The sequence below is a fragment of the Phasianus colchicus genome, chromosome 10 (genome assembly GCF_987193195.1).
Source record: "Phasianus colchicus chromosome 10, bPhaCol1.hap1.1, whole genome shotgun sequence".
NCBI lineage: Eukaryota > Metazoa > Chordata > Aves > Galliformes > Phasianidae > Phasianus > Phasianus colchicus.
This window is the reverse complement of record NC_143445.1, coordinates 18,872,098-18,889,524: the sequence shown is the minus strand read 5'-3', so window position 1 is coordinate 18,889,524 and position 17,427 is coordinate 18,872,098. Positions and strand designations below refer to the sequence as shown.

Here is a 17,427-nt window from a genome sequence, read left to right as displayed (position 1 = left end):
GGTCCTGCTGACTTCAGGGCTGCAGCCATGCCCTCCTATACACCAAGTTATGAATGTGTATTTGATGCATTTAATACACAATTACTGCAGGCCCTGACCCTGCAGATGGCAGCTGAGTTGGTATCCCTAACAAGCACATGGATGAAATATAAATCACTCAGCTGTAAGATCAGATACTAAATCACAAGCCTCAAGTTTTATAATGTTTACCCTGACAAAGCTATGGCTTTTCCTGTGATAAACAAACTGCTTTGTTCTCAGGAGGTCAATCGGTAAGCGATAGGCTACCTGACCTCCCTGGGTCAGCTCATCCCAATGTTTGTGATTTTTGGTTCTTGTGATCTTCTCTACCATCTCCTATTTTATTAACAGAAGAGCAAATTTCTGTTCTCTCCTCTGGCTCATTTCAAATTTTCTTTAATTTCAATGATTTAACTTACATGGAATGATATTCTAATTGGGTCCTCTTTGGATCTGTTTTTATAAGGGAAATATTACTGTTGAAGACTCCTCCAATTTAGGGAGTTTAATTACTGCAGTTAATTGCCTCATTCCTAAAAAGCAAGTTTTCAAGCCAAGGTCAAATTTCCTCTGCTCCTTCTAAAATGCTGCCTTCACTACAAATATGTAAAATTGCATACTAGGATCCAGAAGGGTAGAAAAAAACAATCATTAAAAAGAATTGCCTAAACCATAGCAGCTGCAAAATCTCAACATAAGCTAACCTATTCCAATAGGTTTGGGTTCTTTTACAACTACAATGTTGTGTACAGAAAAATACTTGTCTTCACCAGAAGTTAGTTGTGTCTAGTTTGCAGGACTATTTCCTCCTACCTTTGTATGCACTGCATTTCTCTGTCTTTTTATTCCTAACTCCTCAGTTACAATCAGCCACATGCAGATCTGAGCATTCACTGTTCTACAATCAGGTGTGCTGAGCAGCGCTGGTGTCTCAAAGAGGCACTTTCACAACTGAGACTTTTTTAAACAAGGTCACACTTCATGGATTCCACGTTACAAAATCACAGAATGACACGGGGGTCCATCTAGAAGGCTGCATGAAAGCCCTGCAAGAGTTACACGAGGCGAAATCTGCAGCCTTCTGCACTGACAAATGTTCAGAACATAAAGCAGGGATTACACTTATGCCCATAGGGAAATGCAGTTAAAAAGTACCATCCTCCCTGCTTTTGCTGTCTCCAGTGATGTATTACAAGGCAAAACTAAATTGCTCTCACAAGTGCTTTATAAAACCCTTTACATTTTCCTCTGTCCATTAACGCATTTTGCCTTGCCTGCATTTTATCTGTACATATTTGCAATTGCAACAGGCACAGGGCTAAGTGCTGACTGCCCAAAGCACCCAGCTGCTATGGGACTGCTCCATTTTTCTTCATCTCCGTCTGCAGTTTGTGCATTATGGCAAAGTTATAACAGTTAAAAACACATTTAACATTCCAAAGACAGCCTGCAGAATCACGCATAGCAGGATGTATCAAAACAAGAGCAACGAAGGAACTGGCATTCAGCAGTTCCATTTAAATCAAGGCTGTGCCATGTCAAATCACTTTGGGAAATACTTTAACAGTCAGGATAAAAGCCAAGTTATTAAAATTAAAGTTGATTTATTATTGTATAGAAGCCAAAAGCACACAAACTTCTTGAAACCTAATCTTCCATTTTCCAAAAACATGAAGAGGAAAAATCCAGGAAGCGTACATACTATCAGCAATGTTTCCTTTCTAAGTGAGCATTATCAATCAAGCATTCTTTAGAAATTCAGCTGGAAGATATTACTGAGACAAATCTCCTATTTAAGACAGCCCACGTTTATTAAACAGTAACTTATGTATGTACTAAAAAAAAGTCCTACTGTGCTGAGGTATCCTTGTACCCTTAGACTGACATCACTAAAGTATATACATTTTTAATACTGATAAAAATTACCTTATTGGAGGAGCTCATAGAAGAGTCCAGCTGCGTAGGGACAGAGTTGAGCCCCAGGTTTTGCTGGAGGAAGGAAAAGGACTCAATGGAAATAGGAGATCCTCAGTGCTTCCCAATGTTGTGCTTTCAATGCGCTCAGTGTTGGCTCTCAGGTTGCTGTTTTTCACGTGAACGTGAACATTTGGAAGCAAGGTCAGTTGGGGCTATTTAAGAAAAGTCAGAACAAAATTTCAATATAATCTAGAGCCATCGCATGGAGAACTCTGCAATAATAGTTACATGTTATAAATGAGAAAGTAAAAGTTCTCCCTTGTTTTTGTTTACTCAATAATTTTCTTCAAATGGTTTAGGAGATCTGCTTGGACACAACCAAGCGTGGCATACACGTCTCAGTTAAAAACTATTGGGATGGGCAGATGGGATCAGGGATTCTGGCAGGAAACCTTATTCACAGTATGCACACCAGTGCTTCAGGGACACTTTACACCTCCATCAATACGCACTGCTTGATGTCATACACATGTAGCAAGGTGTTTTGCTCACAAATGTGTTACATATTTGATGCCCAGACCTGTTCTCACCTAACAGAAGACTTGCTGCTGATTTCTAGTGGCATTGGGCTGCTTAGATTCTCTGAGATGTTGATACGAACACTTCAGCACATTATCAAAACACCTAACACAAGTTACATAAAAAAAACCCAGAATACCACCACTGTGAATTGCACCTCCTCCTGAGAACACTAACAAAAGCCTCCTGAGTGTACCTTTAGAAGTGGAACCCCAAACCCATGTCTCATATTAACATTGATCCAGGACGGACACCGACACTGAAAAGCAACCACTCCCACCAAAGGAGGGTTTGTTATGCATTGCATACAACCCGATGAGAACGTGCCTCTTCCCAGGCTTTCATTGCTAATGTATGAGTGTCAGCAGGAGAACCGGAGGCCTTCCAACAGAAAATGTCAAAATTGCATCTGTGAGATATAAAATATTAATTTGGCTTCTGCCAGAAATTGCATTTTCTTTAAGCCTTGGGAGGGTATCAAACCAAAATCCCTGACATTTCATTTTGATTTAGTGAAACAGCAGAATAATTTCCCAGATCACGTTATATTCCCATTGGAAGGAGCACAGCTAATGAACTAGATGCTTTTAGTCAGTGGTAACAAGCACAGTGCCTGAAAGGCTGTTGTTCATCAGATGAAAATAATGTGTTCTACAATTCGCCAGAGAACTGCAGTGACTGCTCAGTGCCATTATGTCTCAGGTCTAGGTATGCAAAGGAAGAGCTCAACATGCTTCACAATGACTCTGCATGTATGTAAGATGACAGAATGACTGCAGCTCTGAGGTTTGTCCTGCAGCTGGGCATATATCTCTCCTGATCCATACCAGTATGCCAATCATTACCAGGAACACTGATTTGATATATTGGTCCTCATCAAAAAAGTATCAGAAAAATTATAGGGGCTTGACCTAAAAATCTGCTGATGTGTAAATTCAGAATTTTGAAACAATCTGATGAAACATATTGGACAGCTGAATGTACCAGCCCATAGCAATGGGGACATTCACCTTGTGGCCTCTCCAGCTGGAATGAACATCTCTGAAAATTACTGGATAGTGCTCCTCTACTGTTATTACACACGCTGTGTGTGAGATTTTCATTGATCCTTAAGCAGTTGAAAGTCTTTTATTTGGTCTTATTATGGGATCAAAGCTGCAGCTGAGATTATAGCTTTCAATTGTGACTTGGATTTTTTTCAGTATAAATAGTGTTTCAGTGACTGCAAGGCTCATGAGAAGTATCACACTGACCACTTTCAAATCTGCGCTCTGTAAGCAATGTTGTTTCTCTGTATTTTCTTTAATCATGAAACCTAAGAGCTGTTATGTCCCTAAACCCACCATCATGCTGCTGATTAAACCCAACTGCGCAACGGGCAGAAATAAACACAACAGTTCTTACATGTACACACAAGGAAACACACACGCATTTGTCAAAACAGAATGACTAATCCAAAAAAAGATCATTTTCTCAGAAGTTCTGGGAACATAGTGATGCAGGAGAGAACAAAGAAGGAATTATTCCTGATCAGAACCAAGAAAATGAGATATCACAAGATGAAGCAATGACAAGAAAACCACCACAGATCAGTGAGAGAAATGCTGAAAGAATAAGCCACATGCTACACCAAGGAGGTAACATACCTGACTTGCTCAAAGAACTAGAGACAAGTGCTCCAGTGTTTTTATTCTACATTTATCTAATGCTCAGAGTAAAAATGTATTACAGTTTATTTTTTTAGGTTGCATAAATAGATTGTGATAATCAGGTATGTGCCTCCACATGAAAAAAAAAAATCACAGTATTGTGAGATGACTTCAGAAAGTGCTGACAAGTGATCTGCCTTTATTGCCATTGAGGTGGTCATTCCCCTCAAGACTGAGTCACCAGGTGTTACAGGAAATGCAGCAGGAAGAGTAACAGCAGGAAAGTGCACATTGTCAGCTCACCATTTTGTAGGCAAGAGCCGATAATTGGGTGATATGTCTAATAATGTAAGTATTGAATACTTTATTTAAGGAATACTTAATCTGTGTGCTCTGTCTTTGGTCTGAGAGAGGAAAGAAAAAAAAAAAAAAAAGCAGAAATTGGAAATTCATTTTGTCTGCCCAGATCCGTCTGTTCTGGATCATCACCAAATGGCCTGGGTTGAAAAGGACCACAGTGATCATCTAGTTCCAACCCCCTGCTATGTGCAGGGTCACCAACAACCAGACCAGGCTGCCCAGAGCCACATCCAGTCTGAATATCCTAACATCTAACCTAAACCTCTTGTGTGATGGCCCCTGTCCCCAGCTGTGCTGCTCACCTTGCCTTTCCATCACGCAGATGTTGGACCTTCAGCGCCCACTGTGCCTTGTGGGAGTGGAGTCCTGGGAATGCTGTCTGCACAGAGAACAGCGGTCACAAACGTGAGTACAAAAGAGAGGATGCTGTGAGCAAGACAGGAAAAATGTGTTTCCTCATAGTTCCTACCTCTGCTGGACCTTTGCAAACACGTCACCTTGCAAGGAAGACAGTTTGTGATACAGTGTTACAGAATGCAGAATTCAACCATTTGTCCCCACCTTATTTAAAACACTGAGAAGTTGTTCCCTTTTTGTGCAAACATTTGCTGCCTTGGTTAAACATTGTGCAACCAAACAATTCAAAAATTACTGTTCTGTTGCAATGCTTATTTAACAGTGACATAAGCTGAATCTCTAAAAATAAAGCGTCAGAAATACCAGTGTTTCAAGGTGATTTTTACTGCTGTCAGCTATGAGGCAAAAGTTAACCTCAAACAAAATAAAATACTTTGTTGGTGTAGCAAGGGGTCACAACTGAGCATCAATCCAGAGCTGCAGGGGGGAATTCCATCTGAACTGTGCTCTCAAAGCCTTCATTTTAGACCTCACCTTTCAGAAACCCTGGGCACAGTCTGAACATCACTGCTGAGGCAGCACGGCTGTAAGGACTGCACACAGGAAAGGCACACCAGCCAAATATCCCAGCTCTGCCCAGCCATTCAGAGCTCCTTCCATCACGGCCATCTGTACTACTAAATACTCAATTATGTTTCTATTCAATCCTTAAATAGCTGCCTTAATTTCCATGCATTTTTATAAAGGTCTGAACATGTGCCCAAGATCCATTTAGTTTTCAGAGTTGTGATTAAGCAGTATAGCTCATCGTTCACGCTTGTGCTTGACCACGTAGTGACTACCTTGCTGAGCATCTAAGGGATTTGTTTGTTGGGACCAGTCAGCAAACGGAGATTTCTCCGAAAGATATTATCACAGAAATTACAGAATCATTCAGGTTGGAAAAGAGCTCTAAGATCACCAACCCCAAACCACAGCCACCATGCCCACTGAGACACCTCCCTCAGTGTCACATCTCCATGATTCTGGACCACTCCAGAAACGGTGCCCCAGCACTCCCTGTGCCACACCAGCCTGTGCCAATGCCTGACAATTCTTTCACAGAAGAATTTTTTCCTAATATCTAAGCTGAACCTCCCCCAGCACAACTTGAGGCCATTACTTCTTGTCCTATTAATACACATTCCATAATCAAAAGAAAACAACATAAATAGATTAACGAAATGTTTGGTACAAATTAACAATCTGCAATGATTTACACCCCCTTGTTGTAACATATGACCGTCTTAAACTTAGCCACCCACTGTAAGCTCGTTTCCTTTCTCAATCATGGGTTGGGTGACTGAGAAATTCCATGTTCTTCTGTTTCACTATGCTCACAAAGTTTGTTTCTATACTTAAATGTTTGATGGTATCAAACAGGACTACCAAAAAAAAAAAAAAAGAGAGACTACAAGTCCTTCTTTACTGACACAGATCCATAATCCCTTACACTTCAAGTGTTATCCCTGTACTGCCCCAAACAACTCGTATTTAAGTGATGAATAGTTTTCAAGTTCTTCCCGTTTTTGTCATTTCCTGGCTTCAACAGTTCTGGTCTATACTAATCTCATAAATCTAATGGGAAACCACGTTAGAGTCCTTGAAGCCAATAAATATTCACTGGGACATAAATTACCTTCAACTGCTTTCTCTCTTCTTGTTTGCTTTTCTTTTAGTTCCCAACAGAACTATTACAACTGCACAGCAATCCTCCCCGTAGTCCAACCAACACTTAAGATACACAGGTTTTCAGAAAACTTTTCTGTTATATGCTCAATCAAAATATAGAAGACATCACTTTGACTTTAACATTGGCTCTCCTTTTGCAAAACTGCAACACATGTATCAGACTTTCTGAGCATCTGCAGGAAAACACAGTCTGAGCTGAGGCAGGACACAAAATCCATTGGGAAAACTCTGCTACCTGGATGTGCAAGAATGGAAACTGTTGCTGGTGACTCTGAATACATACGTTCAACTTTACAAAAGTTTGTCCATAACAAGAAAGTACTAAGCATAGTCAGAAACCTTCAAAACCAAATTTCCCTGAAAAAAAAAAAAAAAAAAAGACATCCATATTGTAAAGCCTCAGCTTAACCATTGGCAATGCCAGCCCAGAAAAGGACTAAAAGATGAACTGTTCAAGGCTTTGTTTATCCAGGGGAAAACAAAACAAAACAAACAAAAATACAAGAGGCAAATTACAGAGACAATAAGCTTTTGTGATTAATTACTGAGAATAAAATTCAAGCTGTGGTTATTGATGGAGGAAAATGGTATGTCCAATTAATTAAAAATCAAGTTACATAAAAAATAAAGAGCTTGTTTTTAACTCCAGCAAGACACTGAAGTTAGAACTGGAAAAGTTGCAAAACAAAATGCACTGAATTTTGTCCAAATTCCGTGTATTACATTACAGTCATCTGCTAGTGATTAGGAGCCAGTGAGGTCTGCTGTAAAATGCTTACAAAGGATATAGAAATAGTCTTAAAATATGAAACAAATTAGCAATAACTGGCCTCGAAGCATTTGATGAATGAGAGAAGATGGTAAGAAAATGAAAACCCCAGAATGCTTTTTAGATCAGCTGCCCTAAACAACCCTCACTTCAATTTCTAAAAGATCCCAATCAGCTGCGGCATTATCACAATGTAAACCACGGCATGATGTTAACACTGGGAAACTTGCCATAACGTACAGTTTGTTAAAGGAGAGTGAGAGGGGTTGTTAACATGTTACTTACTCCACCATCATCCTCTTTAATCTGGACCGAGCGATCTGGGATGAGAGGTATAAAGGTGGTATTGAGAAGATCAGCCTGCACCACTTTATGGATAACTAAGAAATGTCACTTCAAGTTGGATCACTTGCTTCTGTCCTTTTTGTTCGGATATTATATGCTGCAGAGCTTCATTTTTACCTTCACTAAAAAGTCTGAAACAAAAGGGCAGAGCAGAGCTCGAGGCTCTTACAGTCTTAAAGAGCCCCATAAGAACAAAGCTAAAATACTACTTCTAAATTTTGTGGAAGCAGTAAATGCCAGTGTCGGCATGTTTAAGAACGCGTCCCCAACCCCAAAACCATTTGAGCTTTTATTTTTCCAAGCAAAATGTTTATAAATTGGACTCACATTAGATCACCAGCAAATTACAGCAATGTAATCTCTACAGCAATTTAGGAAATTGCCGTGGACGCTGCCTTTTGTCCCTGCTTTGTGGTACAGGCTTTCTGTCCCTGCCACCCTGAACTTCAGGTCGCCGTTACTCACATTGCCTTTGTTATGCTCTGGAGAAAGGAAACACTGATAGCAACACTGACAGAGAGCAGGAAAAGGAGGAGAACATTGGAGGGCAAAGGAAGCTCAAAGGAAGTGAAGGACAGGGTCAGAGCCTCACGGCTCAGCACCGACACATCGGGGGTCTGCAGGCTTCACCAGCTTAACAGCCAGAATCTGTAAAAGGTATTTTAAGCCCTTATCTCTTTATGACCCTGACCTACCACAAAACCTCAGCCACCAACACAAAAAGCGCCCGTGTGCTCTAAATAGAGGCTGTGTCACTGCAGGTACACCGAGTCGCTGCTCCGTGAAACCAGGAAACCTGGTTTCTGTGGGGCAGGTGAGAAGTTCTGCCCCTGCACCTGGTACAGGGAGAGTCATCCCCTGCGTAAAGCACGTAACCTTTCGCTCAAAGGCAAACCCAAATGCCATCACCCCTGGTCCACAACCCCCTTGCTCCCCCCCCGGCAGGTGGGAGGGCTGAGGGAAGGGCAGGACCCGAGCGAGGAGTTCCCCTCAGTGCTTCCCGGGCGGGGAAGGGAGGGCCGTGCCCCCGCTATTAGTACCGTCCCGCCCGCATCCCGCCTCACAGCACTCCGCCAGCAGCATGCCGGGGTTCCGCGCCGCGCTGCCCGCCGCCCTCCTCCTCCTTCTCCTCAGCTCCTTCCCGCCCGCCGCGGCGGAGCAGCCCCCGTGGCCGTGGACTCCGGGCGCGATGCACGCGCTGAATCCCAGCGACCGCCATGCCTCCAGGGCGGCGTGGACAGCGCTGCACTACAGCAACTACCACGAGGCGTCCCCCAGCACGCTGCGGGCTCTGCGGCAGGTGCTGAAGGCCACCGTCAAGGTAGGAGGGGCGACGGGCGGTGGTGGGTGGGGGGGCTGCCCTCAGGGCTGAGGGACGCTGAGCGAAGCGTTTCCCGCCTTCCCCGCACAGCAGCTGCACGGGGCGCCCCCACACGCGGCGGCTCCACGCCGCCCTGAAGCGCTGCGGATGCGCTGTTTCGGTCCTCCAGCCTTCCACAGGGATCCCAGCGGCGTGGCTTCAGATTGGGATGTCTCATGAAAGATCGACGCCGATTTGCACACGGTTTCACAGATGAGAAAAATAATTCCCGATCAAATTTGATATAGCGACTGCAGAATGTCCAGGTTTTGTGCAGGACCTCCCGTCTCACGCGGTGAGCAGTGCCTGGAGGTACCCGGCTGGTGCCCCGCTGCACACCTGCACTGCTCGCACAACAGCCCTCGCACTCCGCTATGGATACAGCTGAGGCTGGATGTGCTGTACGGTGGCACTTCACAGAATCACAGAATGGCCAGGGTTGGAAGGGACCTCAAGGATCATGAATCTCCAACCCCCTGCCACACGCAGGGCCACCAACCTCCTCATTTAATGCTAGACCAGGCTGCCCAGGGCCCCATCCAATCTGGCCTTGAACACCTCCAGGGATGGACAGGGCATCCACAGCCTCTCTGGGCAGCTGTTCCAGCACCTCACCACTCTCTCTGTAAAGAATTTCCTCCTGACATCCAACCTAAATCTCCCCTCCCTCAACTTAAAACCATTTCCCCTCATCCTGCAGTTATCTACCCTTTCAACCCCCTCCTGTTTGTAGGCTCCCTTTAGGTCCTGAAAGGCTGCAATGAGGTCACCCCGCAGCCTTCTTTTCTCCAGGCTTTTCTCCAGCTCCTTCAGCCTGTCCTCATAGGGGAGGTGCTCCAGTCCCCTGATCATTTTCATGGCCCCGCTCTGGACCCTCTCCAACAGTTCCCTCTCTTGACAAATCTAACATTTGATACTTCTCACAAAGCGTGCAGGTGCTCCTTTTATACTTTCTGGGCAACGTGCACATGTAATATGTTGGAATATAGATCTCTATATTGTTGTGGCCAAGGAGGCTGGTTGCACCCTGGCTTGTATCAACAGTAGTGCAGGCGTTGGGAGGGATCATCCATCCATACCTCCATATTAGTCTCTCCAACTGCCCAGGGAGCATTGGGGTCACCATCCCTGAAGGTGTCCAGACCCATAACATGTGGCATTAAGGGATGTGCTCAAGTGGGCATGGTGGGGATCTCAAATTCTGGGTCTTTTCCAACCTTAATGATTCTATGGCACAGCTCCCTGGAGCAGCACGTGTGATGGAAGCAGTGCAGTCGTAACCTCACAGCTAGTGGGAGTTGAGTGGTTGGTGCAGATCTTTCCAACCTGTGTGTAACTGAATATCTGCAAGTGGAGTGAGGAAAAGGGATTTTCTCCACCCAGCATTGCCCACTTGCCTTTTAAAACAGGAAAGAAATTGGCTCATGGAGAAATGAAATGCCTCATTATATCCTCATGGCACTTGATGCTGTGCAGCACTCTGTCACCACTTTCTGCAGGTTATTTCCCCTTTTTCTTTGCATGCTCTGTAAAAACAAGAGGAGAAGCACAGCAGACACGGTCACTTCCTCCTTTTCTGTTCTTCCCTGTAAAAAATGAAAGGAATTTCCTGGAAGGAATGCACTATCTAATGCGAATATAAGAGTTATGGTTTTTTTGTTTGTTTTTAAGGAGGCTGTTTTCCTATTTATTAGTCCATTATTGGATCGAGCAAAAATAGAATAGCTTTATCACAGAATTTAATCACGAGCATTGTATTTAAAAACTGATATTATCAGCCCACTAAAGATTTAAATAGTGCCAATTAGAAACAGGACTGGAAAAAGCCTCCAGTACAGTAACTGTTAGACGAGGGTTTTTCAAGCTCAGGTAAAATGAGCCTTCAGTGGCTCCTTCTTCCAGCAACCAGTAGTGGGCACATACCAAACACTGGCTGCAGTTCTCTGTTTTCTCATCAGTTTTAGTTTAGTTTAGTTTTTTAATTTCAGTACCTTCCAGGAAACAGCAGCATGCATCTCATGGGATTGTTGACTGAAGTTGCACTTTAAAATATGTATTTGAGAAGTGAAGCATTAGTGCGTGCCAGCTGAAGAGCCTGGAATTACAGAGAGAAACTGTTAGAGCATGGACTGACTCCCCAGAGCAGTCTCCCATACTGCTGAGCAGCTAGGCAGGTGGATCAGCAGGGAAGCACAAAGGTAAAGCTAGTGAATCTCTTGACTGAACTGCAACAGTTTCTAAAATTGGGGTACCAAATACTATTTTATGGCTGGACATCTCTTTCCACAAGCTCATCTTGACACAGAACAGTGCCATGTCAGGACTATGGTACTGATATTAAAATAAGTCTATTAACAGTTATCTACGAATTTCCAACAGTCAGGTATCCAAGTCAGAGTGGGAAGGTAAGATCAGTTGCAGAGTAGCTTTATTATTTAGGGCAAGAAAGCAGCTGACTTTGCTGGCTTTTCCCTCCACAGCAGCCAGGGTAAAGCTGCCTGGCAGGAATGGTGCCGGGGCTGAGAGGTGTGGACCCCCAGGCAAGCCCCCCTGACACATCTCACACTCTTCCCTGTATATACAAATATATTACTTATTTACTTTTCTTTTTGGATGCTATCTTTGACTACTTTCAGCCAGCCATTGTTGTTTGATATCAAATATGCCTCAGCTCTTATTTACACAGTGTGTGATGGTTTACAGGAATGCATCGTGGAGTAATAGTGAAAATAATAGTGGAAATCAAAGCAGTTTCTTTCATAGGACAAAGACCCTGATGTTGTAACCAGCAGTGTGCAGGCCGGCTGCTGTGTGGGCTACTCGAGGAAGAGGTTCAGCTGAAATCCCCACCATTACCTTCAGTTACATGAGACAGCCAAGTTTCTCCAGCTGCAGCAGTCCAACTCTTTCAGTGTCTCTCATGTGTAGTAGTGATGACAAGACAAGGAATAAGCCTAGGTTGCTGTGCTTCAAACACCAATACTTCATCAAATGAAGAATGCTAGAGATAGTAGCTCTAATAATAACAATTTATAATAGTTAGAAACTTAGACTTAACTGCAGTGATCATGAGCAATTAGAACCTTCTTTCAGTGCTCCCAAATTACTTTTTCTTTCATAAACCTGCAGTTCAGAAAGCTAGTTTTTACCAGTTTGCTACAGTAAGAGTAGAATGTAATGCAATAACACGTAATAATCTGTCATTTTGACTTAAGTAGATCAGAAGGACAACATTTTGGCTAGTGCACAAAATGGGGGCAGGAGAGAACGGCAGAGAAAAGATTATAAAGGTCTGAACTCATCCTCTCTGTTCCTTCATTACACTCTTGGTATAATGTGGGCCCAACTCCAGACTTGGCTCTTTATAAAGATTTCATGAAGGTAAAAATAAAAAGTGACTAAACCGATCTGTCATCAGCAGTACCTAACTGCATATGTACCAAAGGCAGGAGCTGGGCTCATGGCCTTGCCCTGTCAATGAAAGTTTGCTGACACGATGCTGTCAATGGCTTTGTGAAGGTATGGTGGGAACACAAAAGAACACATTTAGGTAAGTAAGACACACATGTGCTTTGGTTTCTAACCTTCAACACCATGCAAGTGTCCAGAAATGTTACCTGAAGTGTACTGTGTTCAGAAAACAGACTACCAAACAGTGCTGCTGCTCAACTACAGTAATTTGACTTCAGCATACACTTTGGAGCTTGCATTCTCCAGTAAAATGCATTTTCTACACACTGCATCATATGCCTCACAGAGGAAAACCTTGTTAACACCACAATCCTACACCAGTAGTGTAAAAAAAAAAAAAACTAGAGGTTTTCAAGGGAGAATGCCTCTTACCAAAACAATCTATGCAAAACAAACCAGCTTTCAGATACAGAAATAACGCAGCTTATGTATCAGAAAGCTTATCTAGTAAATCACAGTTGCAGCATACAAAAATACATACTTCACTGTTGATTGATTTCATCAAAGAAAGGCTTAGAAATATACCAGTCCACTAAACACCACAAAATGGCATTTTACAAACGAATAGTTGAATAAAGTTTTCCTTACTGTTTGCCACTCAGACTGCTCACTGGTCAGAAAATAATGGGTACAATAATGAAGTAAAGAGTATTTGGAGGGAAGCCCTGCCTTCCCTCCACAGTGCTAGTGACACAATCCAGCAAGCCATAAAGCTTCACTGTGGACTGAATCCTCCTCTCTTTCAGATCATTCCAGGACTTGGTGTGAAGTATTACCTGCAGTTTACTACTGAAGGCTACATAAACGGGGTAAGTTTACCATCCAACACATCTTCTTAGAGTGTCTGTTAAACTCTTAACAGCTTCAAAACGGTATATTTAAGTGTTTTTGCAAATGGGCCTTTCACAATGTAAGGACTTTAATGCTTTTACCTGTCCAGCACGGAGCACAGTTTGCACTTAGTAACACCTGAGTATCTCATCTATCAGCTCTTCTCCTCTGCAGGGGTACAACTGTAGTTTTCTGCTTTGCTTGCTGTCTTAGTAAGTCACATCAGGCAACAAAGCTTCTGAGCCAGACTTTGCAGTGGTCCAAACTCAGGGTTACACTGTGGTCCTCATCCAGCTGTAGCTCCTGCTGTGTCCACACACCACAATGAGAGTAGATATATAGCTGATATATTTTTTTTTAAATACTACCATCTCTCCATTCACTGTCACAGCTGTCACTAGTAATTTTACCACAAGCATCTGTTCCTCTATTACACACTTCTTATAATATTCAAATTACTTTCAGAATTTAATATAAAGCGTTAGATTATTTTTCTTTCAAGGCAGAAATATCATACAATGAAAGTCCCATTATCAGTATTATTTCTTGAGAACTTGCAAACACATTTCTAAGATGACTCGGTACATTTCTGTTACATCTTGATTTAAAAGTTTTGTTAAATCACTGTCATCTTGTGGCTTAAATTTCTTTAACTTTCTGGAGAAAAAAATAGTATTATGTACATCCTTTAAAGGTTTTTTTGATCTTACAGCTTCATACAAAGCATCTCATGTACTTTCTCCAAATGTGTGCTTCATTTATCACTACAAAGAGCTTTTTAAGAATGTGTTGCTGGTAAATGAAGTGTTGATTAAAGGTAACAGTCTGTAATTCTACCTTTACAGGAAAATGCTGGGAGCTGCCTTGCTACAGTCTTGTACCTAAAGAAGTCTCCACCTGAAGTCTATATCAAGTGTGCGCACACTCAGGATAAGAAACAAATCCAAGAAGAGGACAACAAATTTTACCATTATCTTCATCATCAAACGAAACCAATAATTGCAAATAATATTCCAGGTACACTCCTCCAAACAATCAACTGCACTTCATTTTATATCAAAGAGTTTGCACGCTTACGAACACAAGCAAATGAACATGCAATTCAAAAAGCATAAATGCAAAATAGAACCCTAAAACTATAGGGCTAATTAGCAGAACAACTCACCTCACCAGAAATTCTTGGGGAGAACAAAACAACCAAACGTCTTTAGCAGCACTGTGGTAGTCAACATAATGTTGTGAACACATTCTGGTTTTAAAAACCAGACCGTACAGTTTTACAGTCAAGTAAATGCAAAATATTCTGAAATAACAACAATTGCCTGAAGCCACAAACCTTCCACAGCTGTGGACAGGAATTCACAAGGGATGGGTAACAGAATTCTTCCATCCTGGAAATGGAGCACCCGGGTACCTCTTTTCCTCCTGATTAAGTAATGACCTCCACTATTGTGGATATTGGGTTTCTCACCTCATTGAGGGGAACCTGTGAGTAACATCTCTTGGTAATTTCACTTCCATCATGCTCGCATATTTCTGTGGTCACAGTAAATTTAGGATAAGTTCATTCTCCTCCCTGTTCATGACTGTAAAGTGCCTAAGGAAAGAGCCAGTTCCCAGGTGTGGTGCTATGCCAGGCAGAAATGCTCTGTGGTTTATCCTGTTTCTGATGAGCAGCCAGAATTCATCATCTTTATATGACTCTCTTTCAGACAGCCATGGAAATATTGACCGTGCCCATCTTCCATTGTGGGGCTTGGCTATTGCTGGTAGCAGTTACATCATGTTGGAGAAGTCAACAGAGAACTTGGGTTACTTCATGGCACAAGTCAAGGCTGTGAAGCAGCGGGTAAGCAAAGTGGAAATTACACGTCTGCCTTACAGAAGGTGACAGCCTTTAGTGGCAAAGAAAACAGCTGCCAACATCTCCTACTCTCTGTAATGGCGGTGGTTCTTCCAGAAGTGGATCTGTTGGCTTCTGCAGGTTTAATCAGAAGATTTGAACAGATGATTCTGCAGTTCATCAGCCCCATACCATGTGCTCTTTGCCCCCTACCCAAACTTCAGGTTAGCACCAGTCCAATATACATTCTGGTGAACATACCTTACACCTACAGCCTACAGAATAGGAGTTCCCAAACTTTCTCTTACTCATCTGTGCATTCTTTTTTCACTCCTAAGTTACATAGAATAGCATTTCTCTGAAGGAGAGTTTAATAGACAAGATTACCACATTTATTTGAGGATTAACTTAATGAATTATTACCTGTGTAAGCCTAGTTTCATGCCAGGGTACAGACGTACACTGTAGTTACGGTCTTTGAAGTTTTATGCAGTAAGTGCTCCTAATTCCCCCTCTGTTCATATGCAAAAACCTGTCTTACTCCAGCCAGGTATCACAGCCATCTTAAGCCCTATTCAACTCACTTTCTATGCAAGCTAAGTGCATACAAGTGAATCAGGGTAGATTCTAAACTTCAGCAGTATAACTTGTGTTCTTATTTGTTTTCCTTTGATGCATGACCAGATAAGGAAGGACAGTGCTGTTGAGTTTGAATTCATTGTCTTGCTCCATGAAACTCCAACACAGGTAAGAAAGCATATTCATACAATACCTACCTCCATCAATAGAGAAATGGTATAAAGATCAAAAAAGACAATTATTGTAAAATCTCTTCTCCAGAAAATAGAGCTCTGTCACATGCACCTCATTTGGACACTCAGTCCCCCTCTGAGAGTGAAATACATCTGCACTTCAGATAACCACTGGCTCGAAGATGGATCAGGACAGGACTATGGATCAGCTGCTGGACTGTTTCATGAAAAGGAAGGGAATTTTTAAAAGTGATTGTTAGCTTTATGCACACATTAAATGGGAAACCTTTGTGTAACAGGCCTGAAGTTGTGATCATTTTTCAATCCAAGCCTCATTACAGTAAATTTGAATCATCTATTTGTTCCAGAATGAACCTCTATAATTTCTCTAAATTAATGTTCTAGGGACCTACCTAAAAACTTTGCTACTATACATACACAGAGAAGTATACACAAGTTGATTATGTCATTAACTTTCTGTTACTTACAGTAACAAAGTTTCTGAACAAAATTAATATATCAGATAAAAATCTTGAGAAAAGTACTAATCTGTCACTAAGAGATATTTGCTATTTTTTTTGAGATAGCTACCTGCTGATTTTTAAATAACCTTCAATAAAATAAATACCATTATACATAGTGGAAGTTGGATTTTCTTTCATGACGTTGCTGTTAGACCCCAACTTTCCATCCTCTCTTGGTACTTGAAAATACCTTTAAAAAGCTGTGGATGAGCAGCAAAATCTTTCCCCACAAAGCCCTGCAGAAGCCAGAAACCACCACCTGCACTGTCCCAGTCTTCCTGATGTGCTATCAGAGGTCTGTGATCAGCTATGAGGATTCAGGTATTTAACATGAAGGTTTATCTGGGGGCTATTTAGGCTGGGTGATCTGATATCCTCCTGGATTCAGGCATTTTACACAAGTTTATTGGAGTGATGTACTTTTACCGACTGCAGGTTTTTATGTCAGCACATAACAGACATTACAATAAATTCAGTGAGGCAGTATCTTACATACGTTTTGCGTTGGCAAGACATTTCTCATCATCAAAAGCACAAAGTCAGAGCATTTAATGGCAACATTTCTTCAGTTAAAAAAGAAAAAAGATGATGAAAATATTTTTTAGAATTAAAACAAGCACATGCTGTGCACTCTGAGGCTCTATTTTAGCAATAAACTTAACTGCAAGTTTGATTTCCTTACTCCATTCTTGCCACAGCTCTCCGTATCCAGTACAGAAGTACTTCCAGATCAGTGTCAGGCAATGCAATCTTAAGGCAGTTAAGCAACTGCAGAATTGTAACTTCTGGAAAAGTAGTAACCCTGCTGGAATTCAAAGGCAAAATATCCACCAACTTATCAAGGGCCAAAACTTCATTTGATCAATCAGAACTTGAAATGGTAGGTTTTTACTCAAGCAAAATTACTGGTTAAACCAA

At 42.0% G+C, this 17,427-nt stretch overlaps 1 protein-coding gene across 1 annotated transcript; it reads left to right on the top strand.

Moving 5' to 3' along the window:
* Window positions 1-8,733: 8,733 nt before the first annotated feature.
* LOC116235482 (ovocalyxin-32-like) lies at window positions 8,734-16,625 on the top strand. The gene is made up of 6 exons (XM_031603690.2): window positions 8,734-9,049; window positions 13,306-13,368; window positions 14,236-14,407; window positions 15,103-15,239; window positions 15,918-15,980; window positions 16,074-16,625. Exons 1-6 carry the CDS (start codon window positions 8,810-8,812, stop codon window positions 16,230-16,232), a joined length of 834 nt encoding a protein of 277 aa, XP_031459550.1. The 5' UTR covers window positions 8,734-8,809; the 3' UTR covers window positions 16,233-16,625.
* The last annotated feature ends 802 nt before the right edge of the window (window positions 16,626-17,427 follow it).